This window comes from Eleginops maclovinus, chromosome 20 (genome assembly GCF_036324505.1).
Source record: "Eleginops maclovinus isolate JMC-PN-2008 ecotype Puerto Natales chromosome 20, JC_Emac_rtc_rv5, whole genome shotgun sequence".
NCBI classification, from domain to species: Eukaryota; Metazoa; Chordata; class Actinopteri; order Perciformes; family Eleginopidae; genus Eleginops; species Eleginops maclovinus.
Window position 1 is genome coordinate 6,621,307 of NC_086368.1, and position 21,299 is coordinate 6,642,605.

The 21,299-nt window shown below is 38.4% G+C and overlaps 1 protein-coding gene across 3 annotated transcripts; it reads left to right on the forward strand.

The window, feature by feature from the left end:
* Positions 1-417: 417 nt before the first annotated feature.
* lmcd1 (LIM and cysteine-rich domains 1) lies at positions 418-18,960 on the forward strand. Of its 3 annotated transcripts, none has more exons than XM_063912069.1 (7): positions 418-549; positions 12,559-12,644; positions 13,250-13,505; positions 15,065-15,214; positions 15,558-15,806; positions 16,837-17,055; positions 17,340-18,960. In XM_063912069.1, the coding sequence occupies exons 2-7, from the start codon at positions 12,559-12,561 to the stop codon at positions 17,448-17,450; spliced, it is 1,071 nt and encodes a 356-aa protein (XP_063768139.1). In that variant the 5' UTR covers positions 418-549; the 3' UTR covers positions 17,451-18,960. The 3 variants fall into 3 exon arrangements, with proteins under 3 accessions (XP_063768139.1, XP_063768140.1, XP_063768138.1); XM_063912070.1 differs by lacking the exon at positions 418-549 and adding an exon at positions 2,279-2,566 and having other exon boundaries at positions 13,277-13,505; XM_063912068.1 differs by lacking the exon at positions 418-549 and adding an exon at positions 2,436-2,566.
* Positions 18,961-21,299: the final 2,339 nt, after the last annotated feature.

Genomic DNA, 21,299 nt, shown 5'->3' on the forward strand with positions numbered 1-21,299 from the left:
TTTCAAGAGTTTAAGTAGGCTAGCAGTTAAATTGCATTCATCGCTATCAAGGGGGGGAAATCCTCACCATCCCCCCCTACAAATCGCACCCTGAATCCAATGATGTATGATGTATAATAGCTAAACAGGCCAACCGATATGTTCAGAAACAACATAAATACAGGGGCAGCATATTAAGTCAAGTATTTATTGACTGAACACCGTAGCATGTTTTAGAATAGACTGTATAAATAATGGCCGTAGTATCCGTGACGTCGTAGGGTTGTGAAGAGTGAAGAGCCGTAATGAAGCAGTGGGTGATTCCTACAGTCGACATCTTCTCAGTCTACCTCCCGCCCACTTCCGGCTAATCCAAATATGGACATAGGGTTAGAGCAGAAGCGGGCATGGCTACTGAAACACGCCCATCTAGCTCGAAGCTACCAAGCTAGCGAAGGCTCCCAAGCTAAGCTACATGCTACCGTATGCTACTCGCGGCGCTATCCCGCTAAAAGTCAACAGCACACCCTGCGGTCTCGTTGCTCCTGGTTGCCGGTTGTCTTACTCAAGGTAAATTAACCTGAAACTATACAACACAAGTTGACATAAAGATCTATCTGTTATTGAGATTATACTGCACTATTTTAAAAATGCTTGTTTCAAATATAGACGTCATTTGCAAGACTATATTTTGACCAGAAATGTGGCCAGTGTTACCGTGAATCAGCATAACGGTAACGTGTAATTTGTAACAGAATTTACATTTTCACATGATTCAGTTCATGAGTCGTTTCTATGGAACACTCGATTACAACGTTACTTTTAATACGTTTAATAAGCTAAGTTACATGTGATGGCAAATGTAATATTGATACTGGCTTGCATAGTCATAGTTATTATTGCTGCTTTAAGGAATTATACCAAACAAGACGCATTATCAGTGCAGAGGCTGTTAGCGGAGCTAGCAGATCAGACAACTAGCGACTAGCGCCCACTGACGGCTCTAACCTGTCAATCAAAGCGACCACGCCCTTAATTATGCATAACTTTAAGCCTTATTATAATTAAAACGGGAGATTTATATAGAAATGCACCCTCCTCACAGTTGTCATGAATATGTAAATTAGCTATAGAGACCAAAAGCAATTTTGTACCATGCTGTAAACATGTTTATTTCTGCTGTAAAAATTGGCATTTTAACATGGGGGGTCTATGTAAATTGCTCTGTTTTGAAGCCAGGCCACGCGGCCATTCGATGAACTGCAGTTTTTGGCACTTCCGTATGTGTTTCATTGCTCAGCACCGGAGGTTGCCCCTTGGTTTTCCACGAGAGTCTATGAGAGACCCCTGGGGCGATTTTCAACCTGACTGAAATCGCCCCTAAAGGGGCGGGACCACGTGAAGCACGACTTTAGTCTGATGACGTTTTTGACAGATCTAACGTCTAAAACACTGATTACGACTGCTGCTGTGTTCGAAACAAAAAACCCTCTTTTCCCCGTTGGTAGTGCGTGGCCCAAATCGCCCTAATACACAAACCGCCCATGCATAACACTATAGTTCTGCAATATTTAGAAAGCCCCCTTTAATATTTCTACTAATGAGTAAATAATTGTGTTTCGTTAATCTAAAGGGAAAAAACAAACACCAGTGTGATTTTGGTGAGATTATGACCATCCTGGCCGAAATTGCAGACGGGGTGGCAAATCCGGCAATAATGCAGCTCTTGCCAGACTTAGAAGCACGCCTTTTAATTTATCACTTTAAAAGCTCAGAGTAATTTGCTTTTGTTTGCTTGAACTAGTATGGAATAACTAACATCAGTGTGATTTTGGTGAAATGAAAACCATCCCGACCAAAGTTACAGATTGGGTGCCAAATCCAGCGGCAATAACATCAGCTCTGCCATATTTGAACACACCCTTTAAAAGGGAAAGTACTAGCACCTACACTACAACTCTTTTACATTTTTATACCAGTGTTTTACCTGTCTAATTTTATCTACCAACTTCAGGTGTATATATATATATATATATATATATATATATATATATATATATATATATTTAGCAAAGCAAACCTGAGAAAGAGAAGCAGAGGTGAATGACTCTTGTTTCACTGTAAGGCAGAAAGTGTATCGGGACTTAAAGAAAAATCAGGACATGAAGAAATCTGCTGAGTTCATGTTGCAGAGGGTGGAGTAGTAGAGTAAGACGAATCAGGAGAGGAGAGTGGAGGAAAAAATAAAAACAGGAAATATACTCCACAGCTTAAGAGGAGGAAGGTGTTTCAGTATCATTCAAAGTAGAAAAAAAGGGAAATAAAGTGAAGTGTGATCAGAAAAATACCTTGCAGTGACAGGCAAAAGTAAAGCTGATGTTTTGCAGCAGGAAGGAGATGAAAGTCTAGGCGGTTAAATTGCCGGGGGCTGTTTAGAGTAGCGACGGCAGAAGCAAGTGTGGGCGGGGAGAGAGAGGAAGTGTTGCCGACAGGGGAGGAATTTAAAGCCCCATTGTTCTGGGAGAGCAGAGGCAGAAAGAGCAGACACACTCCGGACAACATGGACGTGAGCTCAGCCATGGAGAAGGTAAGAAGCCTTTACATCTGTACAGCTGAGACTTATTCATAAAATACTTCCAGATGTTCATCGCCACAGAGAGGAGGTCAAGCTTAAGAGGTGTAGATATTCTGTTGATGGAGATCTGGAGACACTTCAATAAACCTTCTCTCTGTCACTGGTAGGATTTGTGCTACTTTTAAAATCAGAGGTGGAAAAAGTACTTGAACACTATGATTTAAATTACTCTGTTACAGGTAAAAAAGTATAAGCTTTTTATCAGCAAAATGTACTTGCATTTTTTTTTCTGGAGATATTTCAACAAAGTTTTGTGATCCTTCTTCACCTCTTACTGCATCAACTTTATCTACTACAAGGATTTTTACTATCTTCTAAGTATTCTTTTATGAAATGTTTTGTTAAAATACTCATTTGTCTAAATAAAGTTAATTATCCTCTGATTTATCCGTATGAAATATGCCGTTTTAGCATCAGAATATTGTTAAGATACTATATGTATCCCTTATTTACTGTGGTAATTGTGGGGCAAAGGAAAAGGTCAAAAACCACTTTTCCACGTTCACCTCTCTCATTGGAGCGAATCAAATCAGACCTGCTGCTAGTGTCCTTAAGAGGTGGGGGAGTGGCTGTGCAGCATATTTTTTCTGCCTCTTTATAACAAGCTCTATCCAACGCAGAGGCCAATCACTCAATTGCAATTTGTAGTTGGATAAATTATAAGAACTTGATAATAGACTCTACTTAAGTTATTTTTTAATAGAAATTGATGTCAATTTGCCTCTTATCAAAATGCAGATTGTTAGTGGTGGACAGTCACTTACTCAAAATGCTGTACTTAAGTACAATTTTAAGGTAATTGTGCTCTATTCAAGTATTTCCAATGTCTGCTACTTATACATTTACACCTTTAAATTTCAGGGGTAATTTTAACTCCACCCATTTGTTAACTTGCAGCACCTCTTTTCACCCTGTGTCTGAAACCAGAGCCCAGTCTGCTGTGATTGATTAGCTCTGTTGTGATTGGTTAACGGCTTAGAGATGTCCCACCCCTTAGCCTATCACATAGAAGGTGTTTTAGCGCTAGCCAATAGAAGCACAAGTGTTACCTAGTGATAATGGGGAAATGTGTGTCTGAAAGAAAAAATCCCTCTGGAGGGAACACAGGGATTTGAGCCTTTGGAGACTCTTTACAAGCACCAAAACCTGTATAACACACTACAGGAAAGGGAAACCCCCAAAAGCACACTAGGGGTGCTTTAAGATAAGATAATAGCAGGAAATCAGTATATTAAATATTAAAATTAGCCTTTCCTTATGACAGATATTGCTACACTGTGGTGCTTAAGTAACAGTATTTCTTCCACCTCTGATTTGTATTCATCTCGTTGGTTCTCTGACCTGCATTAGGCTCTGAACGATATGTTTCAGTCACTTTGACTAAATCTCCAAGGCTTGTTCTCAAACAGCTGGAGATTTGTAGTTCAGTCAGTGAAGGTAATCCACAATGACCTGATCCTCCCACTGGGTCGGTTCTGGCGCCGCTTAAATCCGTCCTGTGATCCGTCCTCTGGTCATTTGTTTAAAGGTCGGTGTGAGGAGGACAACCTGAGGATCAGTGTCACCTGTCAGTGGTCTGATCCTCCCCATCCCTCTTTACAGGAGCTGGAAAAACTGCTATCATCATGACGGAAATATCCCTACATACACACACACACACACACACACACACACACACACACACACACACACACACACTCTCACTCTCTCTCTCTCACTTTCTCTCTCTCTCAGGTGTCTCTCACTTGAAGCCATGGGGCCCAAAAGGACTTTTTCATGACATGGACAAAAATAACTAATAATTACATTTGTCGTTATTTATTTGTTGTATGAAAAGGGACAAAAAACGTTAACTGAGAACCTGTAAGACCTGTGTTAGAGTTGTAGATGTTAGTTTGGTGGTTTTATGGTCATGGAAGTGAAAGATGTATTATTCCTTTTTCAAAAACATTGAGAGTGGGTTCATTTCCACAGAGGAGTTTAAAGAAAAATGTGTTTTAAGATAAAGTTTATAAGAAACAATCCTATCTTTCTCTCCCTGATATCTTTTGTTTACACTTTCAAATAGTGAAAGTGCTTTTAGCTGTAAATCTCAGCTCATTATGTGGTACAGGAAATACCCATGATGCCATTAGACTGAGTTCTGGACATTAAAGAGGGTCACTTTCTACCTCTTTGACCTCTAGCCTCTTATCTCACTGCGTTTCCTGCTGTAACCGTCACATAGCAGACATGTTTAAAATTGCTCAGCGTCGCCTTATCTCACTCCTAAATATAGAGCTGACACACGTTTCCCTCTTTCTGAAAAAATGCATTCATAGTTTGGCTCACATCCGTTATTTGGCAGACGCTCAGCAGCTAATAATACTGAACTGTTCAGATTTCATGGTTAAACAAGGAATAAAAGAGAAGTACACAGACTAATGTGCTGAACTGCAACACCTGTAAAATGTATGTTCATAGTATGTATTTTGTTTTAGCAGTAGGTTGGTCAATGCAGTTTATTTAAACTTATTCTATTCTGTGTATTTTAATGTATTCTATATGTATTTATCTTTACACTGTTTATTTTGGGGTTTCGGTTGCATTTTATCATAGTTTTGATTCATTTTGCAATGCCTTGTAAACTTGCTGCTGCACACATTTTATCTAATTTATTTCAATCTAATCTAATAATAGCTTATTTCTGTTTACAAAATAAAGTTTCTTGCAGGACAAAATGTTATTTACTGCAGATAAAAGACACGTCATACACCAAAATATAATAGCTAAATAGATAACATTTACTCACCAAGAATGCTGACTCAAGTGTCAGTTAAACACAGATAGGACAATATGGTAATATGATAATACAACTTCACAAAGAGACAAAAAATGCCCCATGCAGAAAAAAATAGGAAAAGGAAACTTTGGAAACCCTTATTTGGATGTGTGTACAGAGGTAAATTAGAACCTTTACGAATCACAAAGGAACGTTGTAGAGATCTGTGAATGTAACTCTCGCCCATCATTACCTGCATGACGTCTGCTGTGTTGTGATGCAGGATGAGTAATGGGTTTATTTCTTGTTAGTTTGGTGGAACACTTGAGTCACGTCTGAGCTCACTGTGACTCCCACCAGTGTCAGAGTGAGAGCAGACGCTCTGACAAAAACACAGTTATACAAACAGTCTGTAGGAACAGCAAATTATTAGTGGGAGGTTTCTTTAAACTTAAACATTTTTCCCAATTTGGGATGAAGTAGAGAAGTAGCGAAGATACAGTATTTCTGATTCTGATTCTGACTTCCTGTTAACCATCAATGAAAGAAGCACTTTAATAAAAAAGTATTTGTACCACATTGTAGAAATACACTATAAGGTCCTGCATTCAAAATCCACGTAAAAGGGGCCCATATTTGTATTTTGTGCCTCTACTGTGAAAGGTTTCCATGCTTCAATGTTGAAAAAGCCGTTTATTTTCCTCACACTGCCTGTGAATAAATTACCACTTTTCAGTTAGTTAGAGATTTGTCGATTGTCCCGCACCTGAATAAAACTGAAAAAATGGCATCACTTGTTGCGCCGTACCAGTTTATTACAAAGAAATAATGATAGATTATCAGTAATCATGTCAAAGTGACACAGAGACATCAGATTAACCTTCTTTTGCGTTTTTATGACCTTGAACACAATTTTTGATCACAAACAGCAAATACTGTTTATAGCTATGGCTCTGTAAAGTGAAGCAGTTTTCTTGCTCTTTCTTGGCTGCTAGTTCAGTGAGTTTGGGTCGAACAGTGATGAGAATCTCTGTGGAATCTCAGGCTTCATATGATATGTGGTTTGTGCAGATAGCATGAAGTAAAAAAATCGCCATAGCTTACTATGCCATGTAGTGTTAGCTCTTTTTCGTTCAGTGCTGATTTAGACGCTTGGTGTTGGAATTACTGTTTCGTTGGTAAAAAGTTTAATAGCTTCCTGTTGCAAGGTTCTTCCCGTTAGATGGGAGCCATTAATTTTAGTAATGTTAACATGAGCACAAAGAGAAATCCGGGTTCTACATTGTGGTTTTAAGAGGTTAATTTGTAAAATCCATCGTGATTTTGCACATCAATAAAAGTTTGGCCTACAGCCTGTAATGCTTGGCTCTCTGTCTACTCAATTGAATGGTTTTTGAACTTTCGTAGGACTTGCGCACTAACTCACAACAGTCATCTCAATACTATGGACAAATGTCAAGGAACCAAACAAATTAACCCCCGCGGGAAAACTAATCGGCAATAATAAATGCAGCTTGTGTATAAATCATCTGTGGTATGCAAATTAAGAAATTGCGAGCTACACCTCTGCATAATCTCCTCGCTGGGGGCTTACGGAAGATCTCACTGCTTTGGTAGAATTCAGTCCAGTAATCACGGTGAGTCCAGCGACGAGGGAGGGGCAGAATCCTCTCAGTGAACTTGGGATTTAGTTTGCAGACCTACATCATCACACAACCCAGGAATAACACCTACAGGAAACGGCCCCCCAAAGACATATGGCCTCTTAAGTTAAAAATAAAGTCATATTCTAATATATAAATTATGAATTGACATATGCAGATAACCAAAATAACTTATTACGTTTTTGGAAATACTCATTCGTGTGTTGAGCTGAGAAAGGATATGAACACTAATTCATACTAAAGAATCACTATATCTATTTAGAACATAGTGAACTCATATTATTGCTGATTTTTCCTGTTAAAGGGCGAACACGATCTGTCAAGGAAAAATGTAAAATTGTACTTGATCTGAGATTTCAGTAAATGTACCTTGCTCTTCCAGCACTGATAAGTCGCCTTCATACATGACATGATCCAAACACATCGCCAGGTGCACGAGGATGCTTCGAGAAATTTCTTCTAGTGCCTAGACAGTTCCACATCTAACATAAACATCTTGCACACTTAATAACTCCTGTCCTCCTCCCAAACCCGTACTGCCGTTTTCAGTGGAGATATGATGATGAAATGAGAAAATCTCAAAGGATGGAATTTAAGTTAAGAAAACTTTGTTCCTTGTCATGGCCAACATAGGGTTAGTGAGCAACAAAGTGACAGTCATTTGTAGTTGACAATACTATATTGTGACAATATTGTGAAACGTGATCTCTTTAAAACTAAGAGGATTTCCTGATATTTTTGTTCTCTGATGTTGTCCTGATAGAAAGTACGGCTTGTATTTCTATACATGGATGGACTGCACATGGTCTGTAGAATACATTTTAGCACACGTATAGGTTTCGCGGATTTTGTAAAACAGTTATCATTGTCCTGAGTATGTTTTCCTAGTGTACCACACATAGTTTAAAAATATGTTCAGTTTACCTTTGAGTACACGAGGTGATTTTTAAATTCTCGTCCTGGCTTAAAATTAACATGTTCTGAAAAAAAATACTGGACTGTATTTGTCCCACATTTATTGACTGAAGTATTGTGATGCTAGAGCCAATTAACACTTGGTAGGTAGCATTGGACGTTTAGCTGCAACGGTTGCCGGCTACAAGCGCCACAAATTCCACGCAGGGCTCCTCACTAGGAAAGTCGAGAACAGCACTGGGACCGGAGTAGACCTCCGGGGGAATTAGTGGTTCGGCAACTAATGCAGAGCCACTGTTCCCTAGGAGTTCAGCACTCCCTGGTAAAGAGACAGTAGACAGGACTGGTCGCAGGATTACTCTCTCGCCTGGTTGATCCCCGTCAGGTGGTGATTACGGCCAGGGCTAAATAGTTGGCTCTTGCTAGAGTTCAGTTACTCCTCACCCTGACGGTAGCGGGAGAGAGGATGATGGAGGAATTTCTCTACTGGAAACTTGTTGGATTTTATACTTTGGCAGACTTGTTTGACAATTACCACAGAACACTAATAAAGATTGGCACCTGTACAGTGAAAACCTCCTCCATAAACTGCTCTTTAAGTAAAGTACCAGTGGATAGTATCAGATGTTTACTTAAACATTTGATACTCCATTAATTAAATAACTTAATATCAAAGAAAAGTTAAGGCAAATAATTAAGGAAGTAATTACAGTATTGTTGACAATTATTCATTACTTAAATGTTGCAGCTGAGAAAGGACCATATTTAAATCACTTTATATTCTACTAGGTAGTTTAATCTATAACTATTATATTATTTTACGAATTAGTGATCTTTCATAATTCAATAGTTGATTAATTCCTGTATTTTAAAGTTGCGTAAAACGTAATTACTCAAGAAAATATCTCAAAAATTGTACTTGAATAGAGTACTTCAGTAAATGTACTTGCTACTTTCCAGCACTGTTAAGACCTCAGTAACATGAACATAAACCCATTCTGTCATTCAGTGTGTTCCTGAGGGATGTAATGAAATTTCTTCTTCAGTGTCACACACACATTACAAAAACACTCTCCTCACACCTCTAAATACACTCATCTGTCCTCTCCCACACCAGTTACTGTCGTTCTGGGTCAGTTTTTCCTCGTGAGAGTATGATGATGAAGATGAAAGAAAATCTCAAAGGAATGGATTTAAGTTAAGGAAACAAATTTTAGTTCCGTTTCATGGTCACATCATAGTGTTAGCTGCAGGCAAACAAAGTGACAGTCATTAGAGTGAAATAGCAGCTCATATTGTGGATCACTATTGTGGTGGAGCGTGTGTCTCTATATATAAATATAGAGGGAATATTCATAGTTAGGTTTCTGAATGTGTCCCTGAGCAGCGACGGGCTTGTTATTACCTAATGACAGATGGATGGATGGACAGGTCTGTCAGCAGTAGGTCGATTTAGCACAACAGTCATCAGGTTTCCTGCCAGAGGATTTTGAAACAGTTACTCATTGTCCCTGAGTATTGTTTCCTAGCTTGCATACACACACATAGTTAAAAAATACTGTTCAGTTGACTTTGAGTTAACACAAGAGAGTGTCATGTGTTTTAAATACTCTCTACGTCCTGACAGCAATCAATAAATCACATGCTCTGAAAAAAAATAAATAGAAAAGACTGTGATTTGTTTTCCAATCATTTAATTTGATCTGAAGTCATTGTGATTGTAGGAGCCAATTAACACTCTGGGTATAAAGGTAGACGAAATAAATGGACTGTATTTAGCTGACCGAAAGAACGAGATCGCGGACACAAGCGGCCAAAATGGGATTTCTCCGCAGGGTGGCTGGCATCTCCCTTAGGGATAAGGTGAGAAGTTCAGTCATCTGGGAGGGACTCGGAGTAGAACCGCAGCTCCTTCGCGTTGAAAGGAGCCAGTTGAGGTGGTTCGGGCACCTAGTGAGGATGCCACCTGGGCGTCTCCCTAGGGAGGTGTTCCAGGCACGTCCAGCTGGTAAGAGACCGAGGGGTAGACCTAGGACCAGGTGCAGGGATTACATCTCTTCGCTGGCCTGGGAGCGCCTTGGAATCCCCCAGTCAGAGCTGGTTGATGTGGCCAGGGAAAGGAAAGTTTGGGGCTCTCTGCTGGAGCTGTTACCTCCTCGACCCTGACGGATAAGCGGGAGAAGATGGATGGATGGAAGGATATATTTAACTGGAAACTTTGTATCGGATTTTTATTCACTTGGCAAACTTTGTGTGCGTCAATTACGCCAAGATAGCGGATCCTCAGAGGTTTAAAGAGTTGGCTTAGCCTGTACAGTGATAACCAGTCATCCATAAACTGCTAGCTTTAAAGTTGTAAGTACCAGTGTTGGAATAAGTATTCAGATGCTTTACTTGAGTAAATACATCATGTGAAAATACTCCATTAAATTACATTTATAATCTTACTAAAGTAAAAGTACAAAAGTTTATTAGGCAAATTAACTTAAGGGAAGTAAAGTACAGGTACTTCAAAAATGTACTGAAGTCCATACTTGAGTTAATGTACTTCGTCACTTTTCCCGTCTGGTGAGTACTAATAAAAACCATGTTCATTGTTTTTGCCCAATATGAAATGTTAACATTCATTATGATCATTTTTTGATGCCCTAGGGCAGGGGTGTCCAAACTTTTTTCACTGAGGGCCAAATACAGAAAAATAAACTAAGGTCTGGGCGCCTTACTAGAGGGGATGTATATTGCCTCATAAGTTATGAGTAGCAAAATCAACCAAATGTAGGTAAGTTATACTTAATACTTAAATATGCTTTAGGAAAAAACAGCCTACATCACAGCTCTCTGTAGGGCTCACACAGAGTGCTTATAATAAGGGGAAATATGAAGGGTATCTTACAAGCTTGTTATGTAAATTAGTTATTGGGCTTTTTTTCATCAACTTAGATTTGTTAGAACATTTTTTCAATGTTAATTGACTGAATTTATTTGAAAAGTGGGCTCTTTAACTCATGAAAACAGTTTAATATATGTTTACATATCGTCTTGTGCTTGACTTAAATTTAAGTACAATATAAGACAAGCTCAAGTTTCATTTGTGGGCCATATGACATTATCCTTTTGAATTAGCTGAGGGCCAATTTAAAATAGCCCACGGGCAGCATTTTGCTCCCGGGCCGTAGTTTGGACACACGCCCTAGGGGATGGGCTGTTTTAGTCTTTGTTCGAGTGACTTTTCGAGCTAGTGCTGCTAGGGCATGGTTTTTGTCATGGTGGTTTTTGTCTGCATACTTGAGAAAATCTCAAGTATGCAGCATGGTTTTTTGTCATGGTGGTTTTTTGTCTGCATACTTGATAAAATCTTACTTACTCTGACTGATTCCTCAAATGTTGAACACCCAAGCTTTACGATTTTTTCTTTATACTGTCTATTTAAACTCATCAACTCGGGACAAACTGATCACAATACATTGTTTCATTTGTTTGTTCTCAGTAATGCTTATAGTAGAAGAGTATAGTCTGGAAAAGGATGGAGGGCTTTTCTTTTTACTGTATATATAAAAGTTCAAAGAAGTTTAGAAAATGTGAGTTACAGGGAAGAGGAGAACATAATTAAATAGTGGGAAAGCTGAAAGACATTTAACTGTTATCATTGTAGAGCAACTGAGGAGGATAGGGAGGAAATAAAAGATTGAGCATGGGGACAACTGATAAGACTGTTAGTACTGTAATGATGATGATGACGATGATGATGTCACCGGATGATGCAATGAGATCATCCACTATACGTGTGTGTGTTCACTCCATTTTTTTCCTCCCACACTCAAATGGTGTTTTCAACAGAAAACAACATTTCTTCGTTCCCATTGATGACGTCCTCTCATGTCTGCAGAATAATCGTCTCTTCTCCATAAACAAACTTGTATTAACTCTTCAGAAGAACTGAGACACACAAACCCTACTGCACAGGAAGCAATGCATTTTGTTTTAAGGCTTTATGACTTAAAGCAGGCCCTTACTTGCTACAACTTATTTAGGACACCATGAACTATCACTGTCTTTAAGCAACTTGTTGAGCAAGTGCTATCTATTCAAGCACTAAATTACTAAAATAAAACTTCAAATTGGAAAATAATTGAAAACAACGCACAGGAAGCCCTGCATTGTGTTTTCCAGCTTTGAGCCGCATATCAGGCCTTCATTCTCATTTTATTATATATGTTTTGCTTTAGAGCATCAAAGCATTTATTGGGGACTATTTTCAGCATGGATTAATCTACATGTGATGCTCTATTGAAGTTTTGGGACATAATGGTGTTTTTGGGATTAAGTCAAATAGAAAGCAGTACAGTACTGTTGTCATACACACACTTACTACAGTTATAGAAAGTAGAATATCCCCAGACTCATACCTTAAAAAGTCAAACACTTTACACATCTGAATTATGAGATAAGTGTTCATTATTGAATGTATTCAGTAATAATGACAAGTAAGGTATGATAAAACACAGTAAATACAGGAGATTCAAGATAAAGCTATTCTGAGCGAGTGTTTTTAAAAGAGAGATTGAAAAAAAGGGTAGCCTATCATGATGGTGTTTTGGTTTCAGATGTCTATGAAGCAGAGTGCAGGAGGTGCAGCCGTCTGTCATGTATGTGAGGGGAGCTGTTCTGGATACCAGTCACATTCCTGGAGGTACACTACTTTTTATTCTATTATTATGTTTATCTCTGCCAGAAAAGCGAACCCACAAGAGAGAAAACAAAAGTACTGAACACACTCTTTGTGGTTTCTCTTCACTCTCTCAACGAGTCTCTGATATTAAAGGAAGTGGTTAGTGGTTTTTGCATACCTTTAGCAAAACATTGAAAGGATGAGTTGGGAGTCTGCTGTTCTGCACCCACAAGCTTAGACTACAGGGACAAAATAAAGATCATTCAAATTAGTCTGTTTTCTTACACCAGAACACTAGTTGGCAGTTTCTACAGCTGGGAAGACAATAAGGGATGATGTCCCACTTATTTGTTTACTGTTGGCTCTATCAGCACGACTTTCTTAGCTAGAATCCTTATTTCCGTATATTGATGTGATGTGGCTCCCTGACAAAAACACAAAGTTTACAAGTTTATTTTTTGTTTCAGAATTTCCTATTTATTTTTCTGAAAATTACCCCCGTTTTTTTTTTTTTTACAAAAACTTACATTGGGCCTTATTTGGGCCTTAGACAACCCTCTGCAAGCCGGTGGAGTAACATCTTCCTGGAATATCTTTCTCTCCTTTTTCTTCATTATCATGTGCAGAAAAGCCTGTATAACCTGTGGTTGTAGCGCTGTGGACCATGCTCCGGGAAGTGACGTTGAAGATGACCACCGAATGGGACGCCTCCTTGCAGACTCACCCTGCTCCCACCTGACAGCGAAGGTTAAAGGAGGCGGCGGTCTTCGCATATACAAGAGGAACCGCATGATCGTGACCAATCCAGTGGTGTCGCGTAAAGACCCGACCTTCAACACCACGACGTACGACTGGGCGCCAGCCGGCCTCAACCAAACACTGGTGAGGGTCTGAAGTATGGGAATTTGGATGCTCGGTTCAAGTTGAGAAAGCTTGTAAAGTTACATTTTCTATAACTGATGTGACTGATCTGATGACTTTGCACGATAATGCTTTGTGTTTAAAATAAATGAGTTTAAATAACTTAAGCTACGGACATAACGTCATGAGACTTTGTGACATAGCTTCATATTACGTTATTTTACTTACCCTCTATTGTCAAAAAAGTAACTTAATTTTGAGTTCATTCTAACACAAAACATCGAAGTCTGCCCCTTCACAAAAATCTAATGGTATATTCAATTGGATTGTGGTTTATTGTAAAAAATAAACTCTGTGGCAAACCTTAATACTACTTGCATGTTATTAAGCGAAATAATGTCTCACAAATGAACACACATGTTATGATAGTTGAACTTTAAATGCAATAGCAAGGAGTAAAATGTCTCTAACTTAACTTCAAAATGGTTGCAGGATTTGTGGGGCACTAGTGGGGTATTTCAGACAAATTCATGTCGTAGAGCAAAATTTACAAATCTTTTAAGCTCGTTGAACCATAGATTATGTGTCAGGGTGCTAACCAAAAACATGTTAAAAAAAAACACTTCCTTGAGACGAAGCAACCGGGGGGTATGAATGCCAACTCATTTCAGGTTTCAGGGCTCATTCCTGCACCACTCTATCGGTGTTCTGGTTATGACTAATCTGTAACTGGTACTATTTTAAGACCAGTTCTCTGTTACTGATCATAGTTTGTCTTTTATGTTAGTTTTTTTCATCCTACCTTGTGCATGCACATGCTCATGAACAAACATTAACGGCCTTTTTTCCCATCCTAGAGGTTTAGCAATGGGATTTATCACTCTACTCATTAGTATGGTTAGTCTCTAGCTCTGCGTGTGTTGAACAGTCTTTACCGTCTGGTTGTCATTAGATGGAAGTTTCATGTTTCACATCTATCATTATAAGGATGACAGTGGTTACGGAGGGCTGTGGTCTGGAGGGGGGAGTCACAAGACTGTGGTTTAACTTGTAGAGACAGATCCAGATGCAACATTGGGACTGCTCTCCAGATCCATCTCTGAATATCCTCATCTAAAAACAAAATGTTTAATGTCATGTTTTGCTTTGAGATGAGGCTGCTGGTAAGGAACTACGTAAATGGCCAAAGAACTGCTACTTTTGTAAAATTCTGAGGCACTCTAGTTCCCTGTTAACAAAAATGTGTCCATAGTTTGTCCACTTTTGGTGCAACTGTAGAATGTTAGTCATTATATTACTCAGCTGCAGTCATCTCAACCCAAGACTGTGTCACTGACAACACCTGCACAGTGTGCTGACGACAGAAAGACTCAGGAAGTCTCATGAACATTTCCTCTAAGATGAAGTCATCCAACAATGTTACAGTAGCAAGAGCTAGGCAGTCATGTGTTATGTATTTTTCCACCCTCCAATAAATGTCGCTGGTTACAAAAGTCAATAAATTCAACTTAGCAGGAAGAGGCTTGTATTTCTGATTTGGTAAAACTAATCCAAAGTAAAATGCCCCTGATCCTCTTCAGGCCATGCAGTATATGGAGCTCATTCCAGAGAGTCTTCGTACCATCTCGGGGACAGACGGAGCGTTGAAGCGGCGCAGGCAGCTCCTCGGTCAGCTCCCCGTCTACGATCAGGACCCCATGAAGTGTCTGAGCCTCGCCACTGAAGAGGAGGTACATTACTCTAAACACTATTTATTTCTTAAACTGTATGTTAACTCACAAATATACGTTAAAGGAATACTTGAACCCTAGGGTGTTTAGTTTAGACAGTTTAGGATCATTTTTATCCTGGCTTCTCTGAGTCCTGCACAATCAAATCATCATCTTGAGGTGAGGAAGCTTCATGAAAAAACAATAAAAGTGAAGAGGCACCAGCGCTTTACTTGTTGCTTTTGTGCTTATCTGAACACAATATTTCCGCCTCTAGGTTGCGCTGGCAGACCAGAAATCAAAGATCTTGGTGAAAGGTATTTCTTTACCTGAGATCTCTTACATTTCTTATGTCCTCCTGCAGATTTCTGCCATGCTGCTGTTTGTGAAGAGCTACAAGCAGGAGGTGCTGGGAGTTGGGGAGGTGGCTTTACCTGGCGATGTTGGAGCTCTGCGGGAAGCGTCCATTCAGAGGATGGCAAAGGAGGTCAAGGACCGCAGCAACAGTGACAAGAAGGATGCTCTGAAACACCAGGACCACGGCTCAACCAACAACAACATCTCAGATACCGGCTCCACTAACGGAACAGATGACAGCAAGAAGACTGGATATGTAAGGAACATGACATATCAAGAGTGTATACAATTCTTCTGTTGGTGTCTGTCAATTAAAACAATCAGATGAGACAAGGTTTGGTAACATCTTTGAGTAGATGGGATCATCGGAATTGTTGATTACAACACCATCATTGTAGTTAGCTTTTTCCCATGTTTAAAGTCCTTCAGTGTTTAATGTTAGGATGTTTTGGTTCTTACTAGGAGCTGAGTTATTTACATAAGTTTAGTCTTACGTTTATGAAATAAAACTGGTATAAAACCCAGAATAAAGCAATTTCACTTAGAAATCTTTCTGTTTGGCAAACTAAGAAATACAGGGGCTGTGACTGAGCTAACTGTTAACGTGTGCTAAGCTTGTTTCTTTGCTAACTTAAGATACAGAGCATATGGATTCTGAACCACAGACTGAATTATATTCAGAGGTTTTTTTTCCTCTCAGAGAGAGAATTCAGTTAAACATATGTATTAGGCAATCTCACGTTAAAATCAATGTTTTTCAATGCTGTTTTGTAGACAAAGTACAGAGCAAACTGCTATTTGCTTAAGATAGACGTACCTTTTTGGAGTGTTTTTTACTGGGATCCTATTATCCACAGAGCTCTCCTCCTCTAAATCAAATAACTCAAGTGAGTTAAGCAGGTAAAAACACCGGATTAAGCAGTTTAGATTTTAAAGTCAGTGACATTGGAGAGAGGCTAACCTGTTCTGAGCCTATCTCTTAAAAACCTCCGGAGTCCAATGACTATAATCCTTTATAAAGTTCACATTTTTTTTTAAATACCAGGATTTGAAAAAGGGGAATAGGAAACGGACCATGATTTTTATAACAAAAAAACTGATTTGGTTTCAAATGTGTTGGAAACATTGGGGATAGTTTAAGTACACAACACGACGACAACAACAACAACAACAACACAATATTTACATAGATCTTGCGTTTTAGACATTTTAATTTAAAAAAGATAAATAGTTTATGTTGAATCTTATTTTCTTGCAGTAATGTGGTTCACCTTCTCTTCTCACAGCATTGCACAGGTTGCCATGGTGACGTTACCATGGAGAGTCCAGCCGTATACGCTGAGCGAGCTGGTTACCATGATGCCCTGTGGCACCCCCCCTGCTTTGTGTGTGCGGTGTGTGGCCAGGGGTTGGCGGACCTGGTGTACTTCTGGTCCAATCAGAAGCTGCTCTGCGGACGACACTACTGTGAGACGGTGTGGCCGCGGTGCTCAGGCTGTGATGAGGTGAGACACTTTACGTAGACTCCCTTTTCCTGCAACTTAATCAACATTTTTTTTATTTCCTTTTTTCTTAAATGCCTGAAATAAGTTCTGTGGCTAACACAAGCTAAAGAGATTATCACGTTTTGTTCTACAACATAAAATGTGTCAGTAAACATCATCACCCAGAAAAACCCCCAATATTTTTAGATTCATTTTTGCTTATGGCGGGTTCTAACACAATCTTGACATTATCTTTATTCTTCAATATTAAAATAAACATTTTTTCTCCTGTTCTCCTCCCTCAGTTGATCTTCTGTCAGTCTTTTCACACGGGGAAAGATGGAAAAACTTGGCACCATCAGCATTACTGCTGCTGGAAGTGCGGACAAAACCTGGATACACCCTGTCAGCACTGAGACACAGTGTTAACTCAGTATGGTGATTTAAAGATTTAGCCTTGCTCCAAAACAGGATTCTAGGGTCAAAAAGACCTAAATAAAACCCAGTAATATATACAATTAAATGAAATGAGTAACACAATAATACAGAATAAGTAACGCTTAAAGTCATTACATTTTATTTTCATTTGACAAGCATTTAAAATACTCCAGATGATGTATCAATGTTTAACATACTTAATCTGACGTTCAAGCACTCTCAGTGGAGCCTACTGGCATTTTAAGTACTTAAGGAAATGTTTAGTTGACACAAAAGTGTTTAAAGTACTTAAAGAGGCATTTGGTGGATTTATTATAGCACTTAAAGGACTGACAGTGACTGGATCCAGATGGTTTCAGATCCAAAAAGCAGAAGCAGATTTGTGTTTCATTTGAGGAATAATCTAATTATTTGACTTAAAGCTTAGAGAACTGGACAGGGAGAAGGCTGAACATTTAATAGAACTGTGCTGGATTTTTCTGATTGTTTTTTACCCTTTGCTTATACAAGTAGAAAGTATGGATTTTACTTTTAATTTAGCATTTTCTTTATTTAGTTCTCTTTGTTTTCGATACATTTGCTTGCGGTTAATATCCTTCACTTTTTAAAGGTATTTTTATACATACATATGTGTCCTCTCTGTGTTAAGAGATTTGGAAAGTTTCAGGTTTTGTCCTGATCCATCTTTATAAAAACCAGTCTGAAAATTAGCTGATCAGATTTTGGCCACTTTGTGATGTCACTGCTTTTTGGGTTGTGCAACCATGAGCCACTAACCAATCAACGTAACACCACCTTATCACCTGAATCTCCTCCAGAGCACCTTTGTGTTTTTTAAACCAATCATCTCGCAGAGGGGCGTGGCCAGCAGCAGCTCATTAGCATTTAAAGCTACAGACACAGAATCAGCACTTTTGAAACAGAGGGGTTTATGGGATGCTACAATGCATGATCTGTTTGGTATTTCAGCTAAACACTTCAGAGACATGTTTTGTATTTATTTAAGACAAAAAGTATTATAGGGGAGCTTAAAAGCAAAATGCCAATTGTTTATAAACAAGAAAAATGTTTTAGCTAGTAGTATTATTAGATAAATATGTTGCAAAGTAGACAAAAATACTGTTGAATACAATGTTAAATTAAAATAAAGATAAGCATTTTATGGGAAGGTAATTTTTAGGAAACAGGGTTGCACCATGATACAATGAAATATAACAAGGAATTTAATATTTAAATCTTTAATTGTGTGTGTCAGTTTGAAATGTTTAGCCTAGCTTAGCACAATAACTGGAAGTTTGAGCCTAGCTCAATAAATGAAGAAATAATACAAGTTTTATATGAGCAAGAGATTGACTTTGGCGGGGTTAGATGACAATCAAGGATTTCTAAAAATCAGAAATGAAGAAAATCCGTTTTTGTGTAAAAATGTAATGAAGGAATACCCAGATAAATGATAAACTGTTGTCAGTAAACAGTATTGGACAATCACTTGTTTGGTTCTTTTACATCACATAAATACACTTATAACTGAAATTCACAGTTATAACAGTCATATGTTTCGCATATTTAATTCATATGCCAAACATACGAAATAAATGTTATTGTATTAAAGAGGCCCTATTATGCTTTTTGGGGTTTCCCCTTTCCTGTAGTGTGTTGTATAGGTTGTTTTTCATGTACATGGTCTGCAAAGGCTAGAATCCCAGTGTGACTTCACTATGTAAAAATCATGTTTCTTTTGGCTAGTGTCCAACATATTGTACGTGATAGGCTAAGGGCGGGACATCTCTAAGAGGTTGACCAGTCACAACAGAGCCGGCAAGCTAACCAATCAGCTCTGGTTTCAGACAGAGGGTAATGGACTGTACTTATATAGCGCTTTATCAGGTCCGTTCGCTTTACATACTACAAGTCATTCACCCATTGACCACTCATTTATGCAGAGCAGTACCCCTTGCTCTAGGGAAACTAGCATTCATACACACTCACACATTGTTGGCCATCGGTAGCAACTCAGGGTTAAGTATCTTGCCCAAGGACACATCGACATGTTGACTACACGGGCTGGGATTGAACCCACAACCTTCTGGTTGAAAGACTACATTTCCTCGCAGCCACAGTCGCCAGGGTGAAAAGAAGTGCTGTAGCACAGGCAATATGAGAAACATAAAGAGCTTTTTGAACATTAACACGTGGAGACATGTCACAGTTGAGGCACAAAATACAATATGAACCTGGAAATGAGCAGAATATGTCCTCTTTGTATCAGAAATGATGTATTAATGTCTTCACCTGTAGGGATTAAAGATAACCCACACCAGGTTATAGTTGCATGGCATCTTTTTTTTAAGGAGAGATGAGAAAGTGAAGTGATTTTGGCGTCTGATAATGTTTTGACAGCTGAATAAAAGTCATTTCATAAATTCCTGAATTTACTGTTATCTGTAAAAACATGTTGAGAGAGTTTTTTCTGGAAATCTGTAGTTCATTTTGAATGTTAATCAGGTGACCCAAACCTGAAGCAGAGCTCTTATTTAAAGTGTGTGTGTGGTGTGTGGTGTGTGGTGTGTGGTGTGTGGTGTGTGTGTGTGGCAGGAATGTGAAGTATGTCTTGGCCAGCATTCCTCTGCAGTTACATCATCCGGTGGACCGTCTGACAGCACTTCCTGAACCATGAATAAAAACCCAGAAAAGGATATTTTTAGTCTCAAACTGAGACCAATTTATTTGGTCTGCAGAGTTTTATGGCCTTTAATAGCACCCAGCATGATCAGAGGATATGTAAGAGTGAGATCATTTCCTCTGCTTTTATAACCAAACAACCTTCATTACTGAATCATTTTATATATTGTTAATCAAGTTATATAAATACACAATTGACATACACCTGATTCTGAAGTATCAAGTAAAAGCACTTGAAAACACTACATTTACGTATCTGTAATTGGTGCACCCTTGAAAGCTCGGTCTATCTTCAATTTCTTTATGGCCTGAACAATTAAAGTAAAAGTACGTCCAAACTGAGTACAAGTACATCTTTTATCTCTATGCGGTTATGGGTTTATTTGAAGGTTCAACATGTTTTTTAAAAAGTTTGTTGAATTGATTTTCTTGTTGTTGTAGTGCACCTGGTCTACTTTCCAGGATGTATTCAAATTAAATAATCTTTTTTTTTTCCTGTGGCTTAATTTAATATATACATTTCAAACAGTTCAACAAAAGTATTTTTTATTTTTAGGCCCCCCCTTAATTTGCTTATTTTGTTAGTTTATTACCACTGAATGTTTCAACATGAACTGGAGCATCAACTTTGAAAATGTAAATGTGAAGCAGACCTAAGAAGGTAGAGCCCTCACGTGGAGGCACTCAGTTATTGTTTTTTACTGGCAATTATTGTAATTTTTCAACCATGGTGTTTTTGACATCTTTGAAAATACTGAATAATATAAAATAAAAAGATATATTTTAGGTTTTATTATACATTAAGAAAAACTTTATGGATCCATTTGAGGAATTCACAAGCTTCCCAGCTGTATTGTAGTACCTAGTAAATAGTAAAACACATGCACCAACGTTAATGTGATGAACACATCAATCCATCAATTATTATAATCAATGAAATAATAAATAATATTCTAAAATGTGCCAATATGCATAATGAATACTTTTACACATGGTATTTTAGTTTTTGTTTTTATGCATACTTTTTTTGTTGGTGGGAAGATTTTGAAAGCAGGAGTACGTCTACACTGTGGTCTTATAATACTTCTACTTCATGAACAGATTTAGGTACTTTCAACTCTGGATGCACTACACATTATATATTT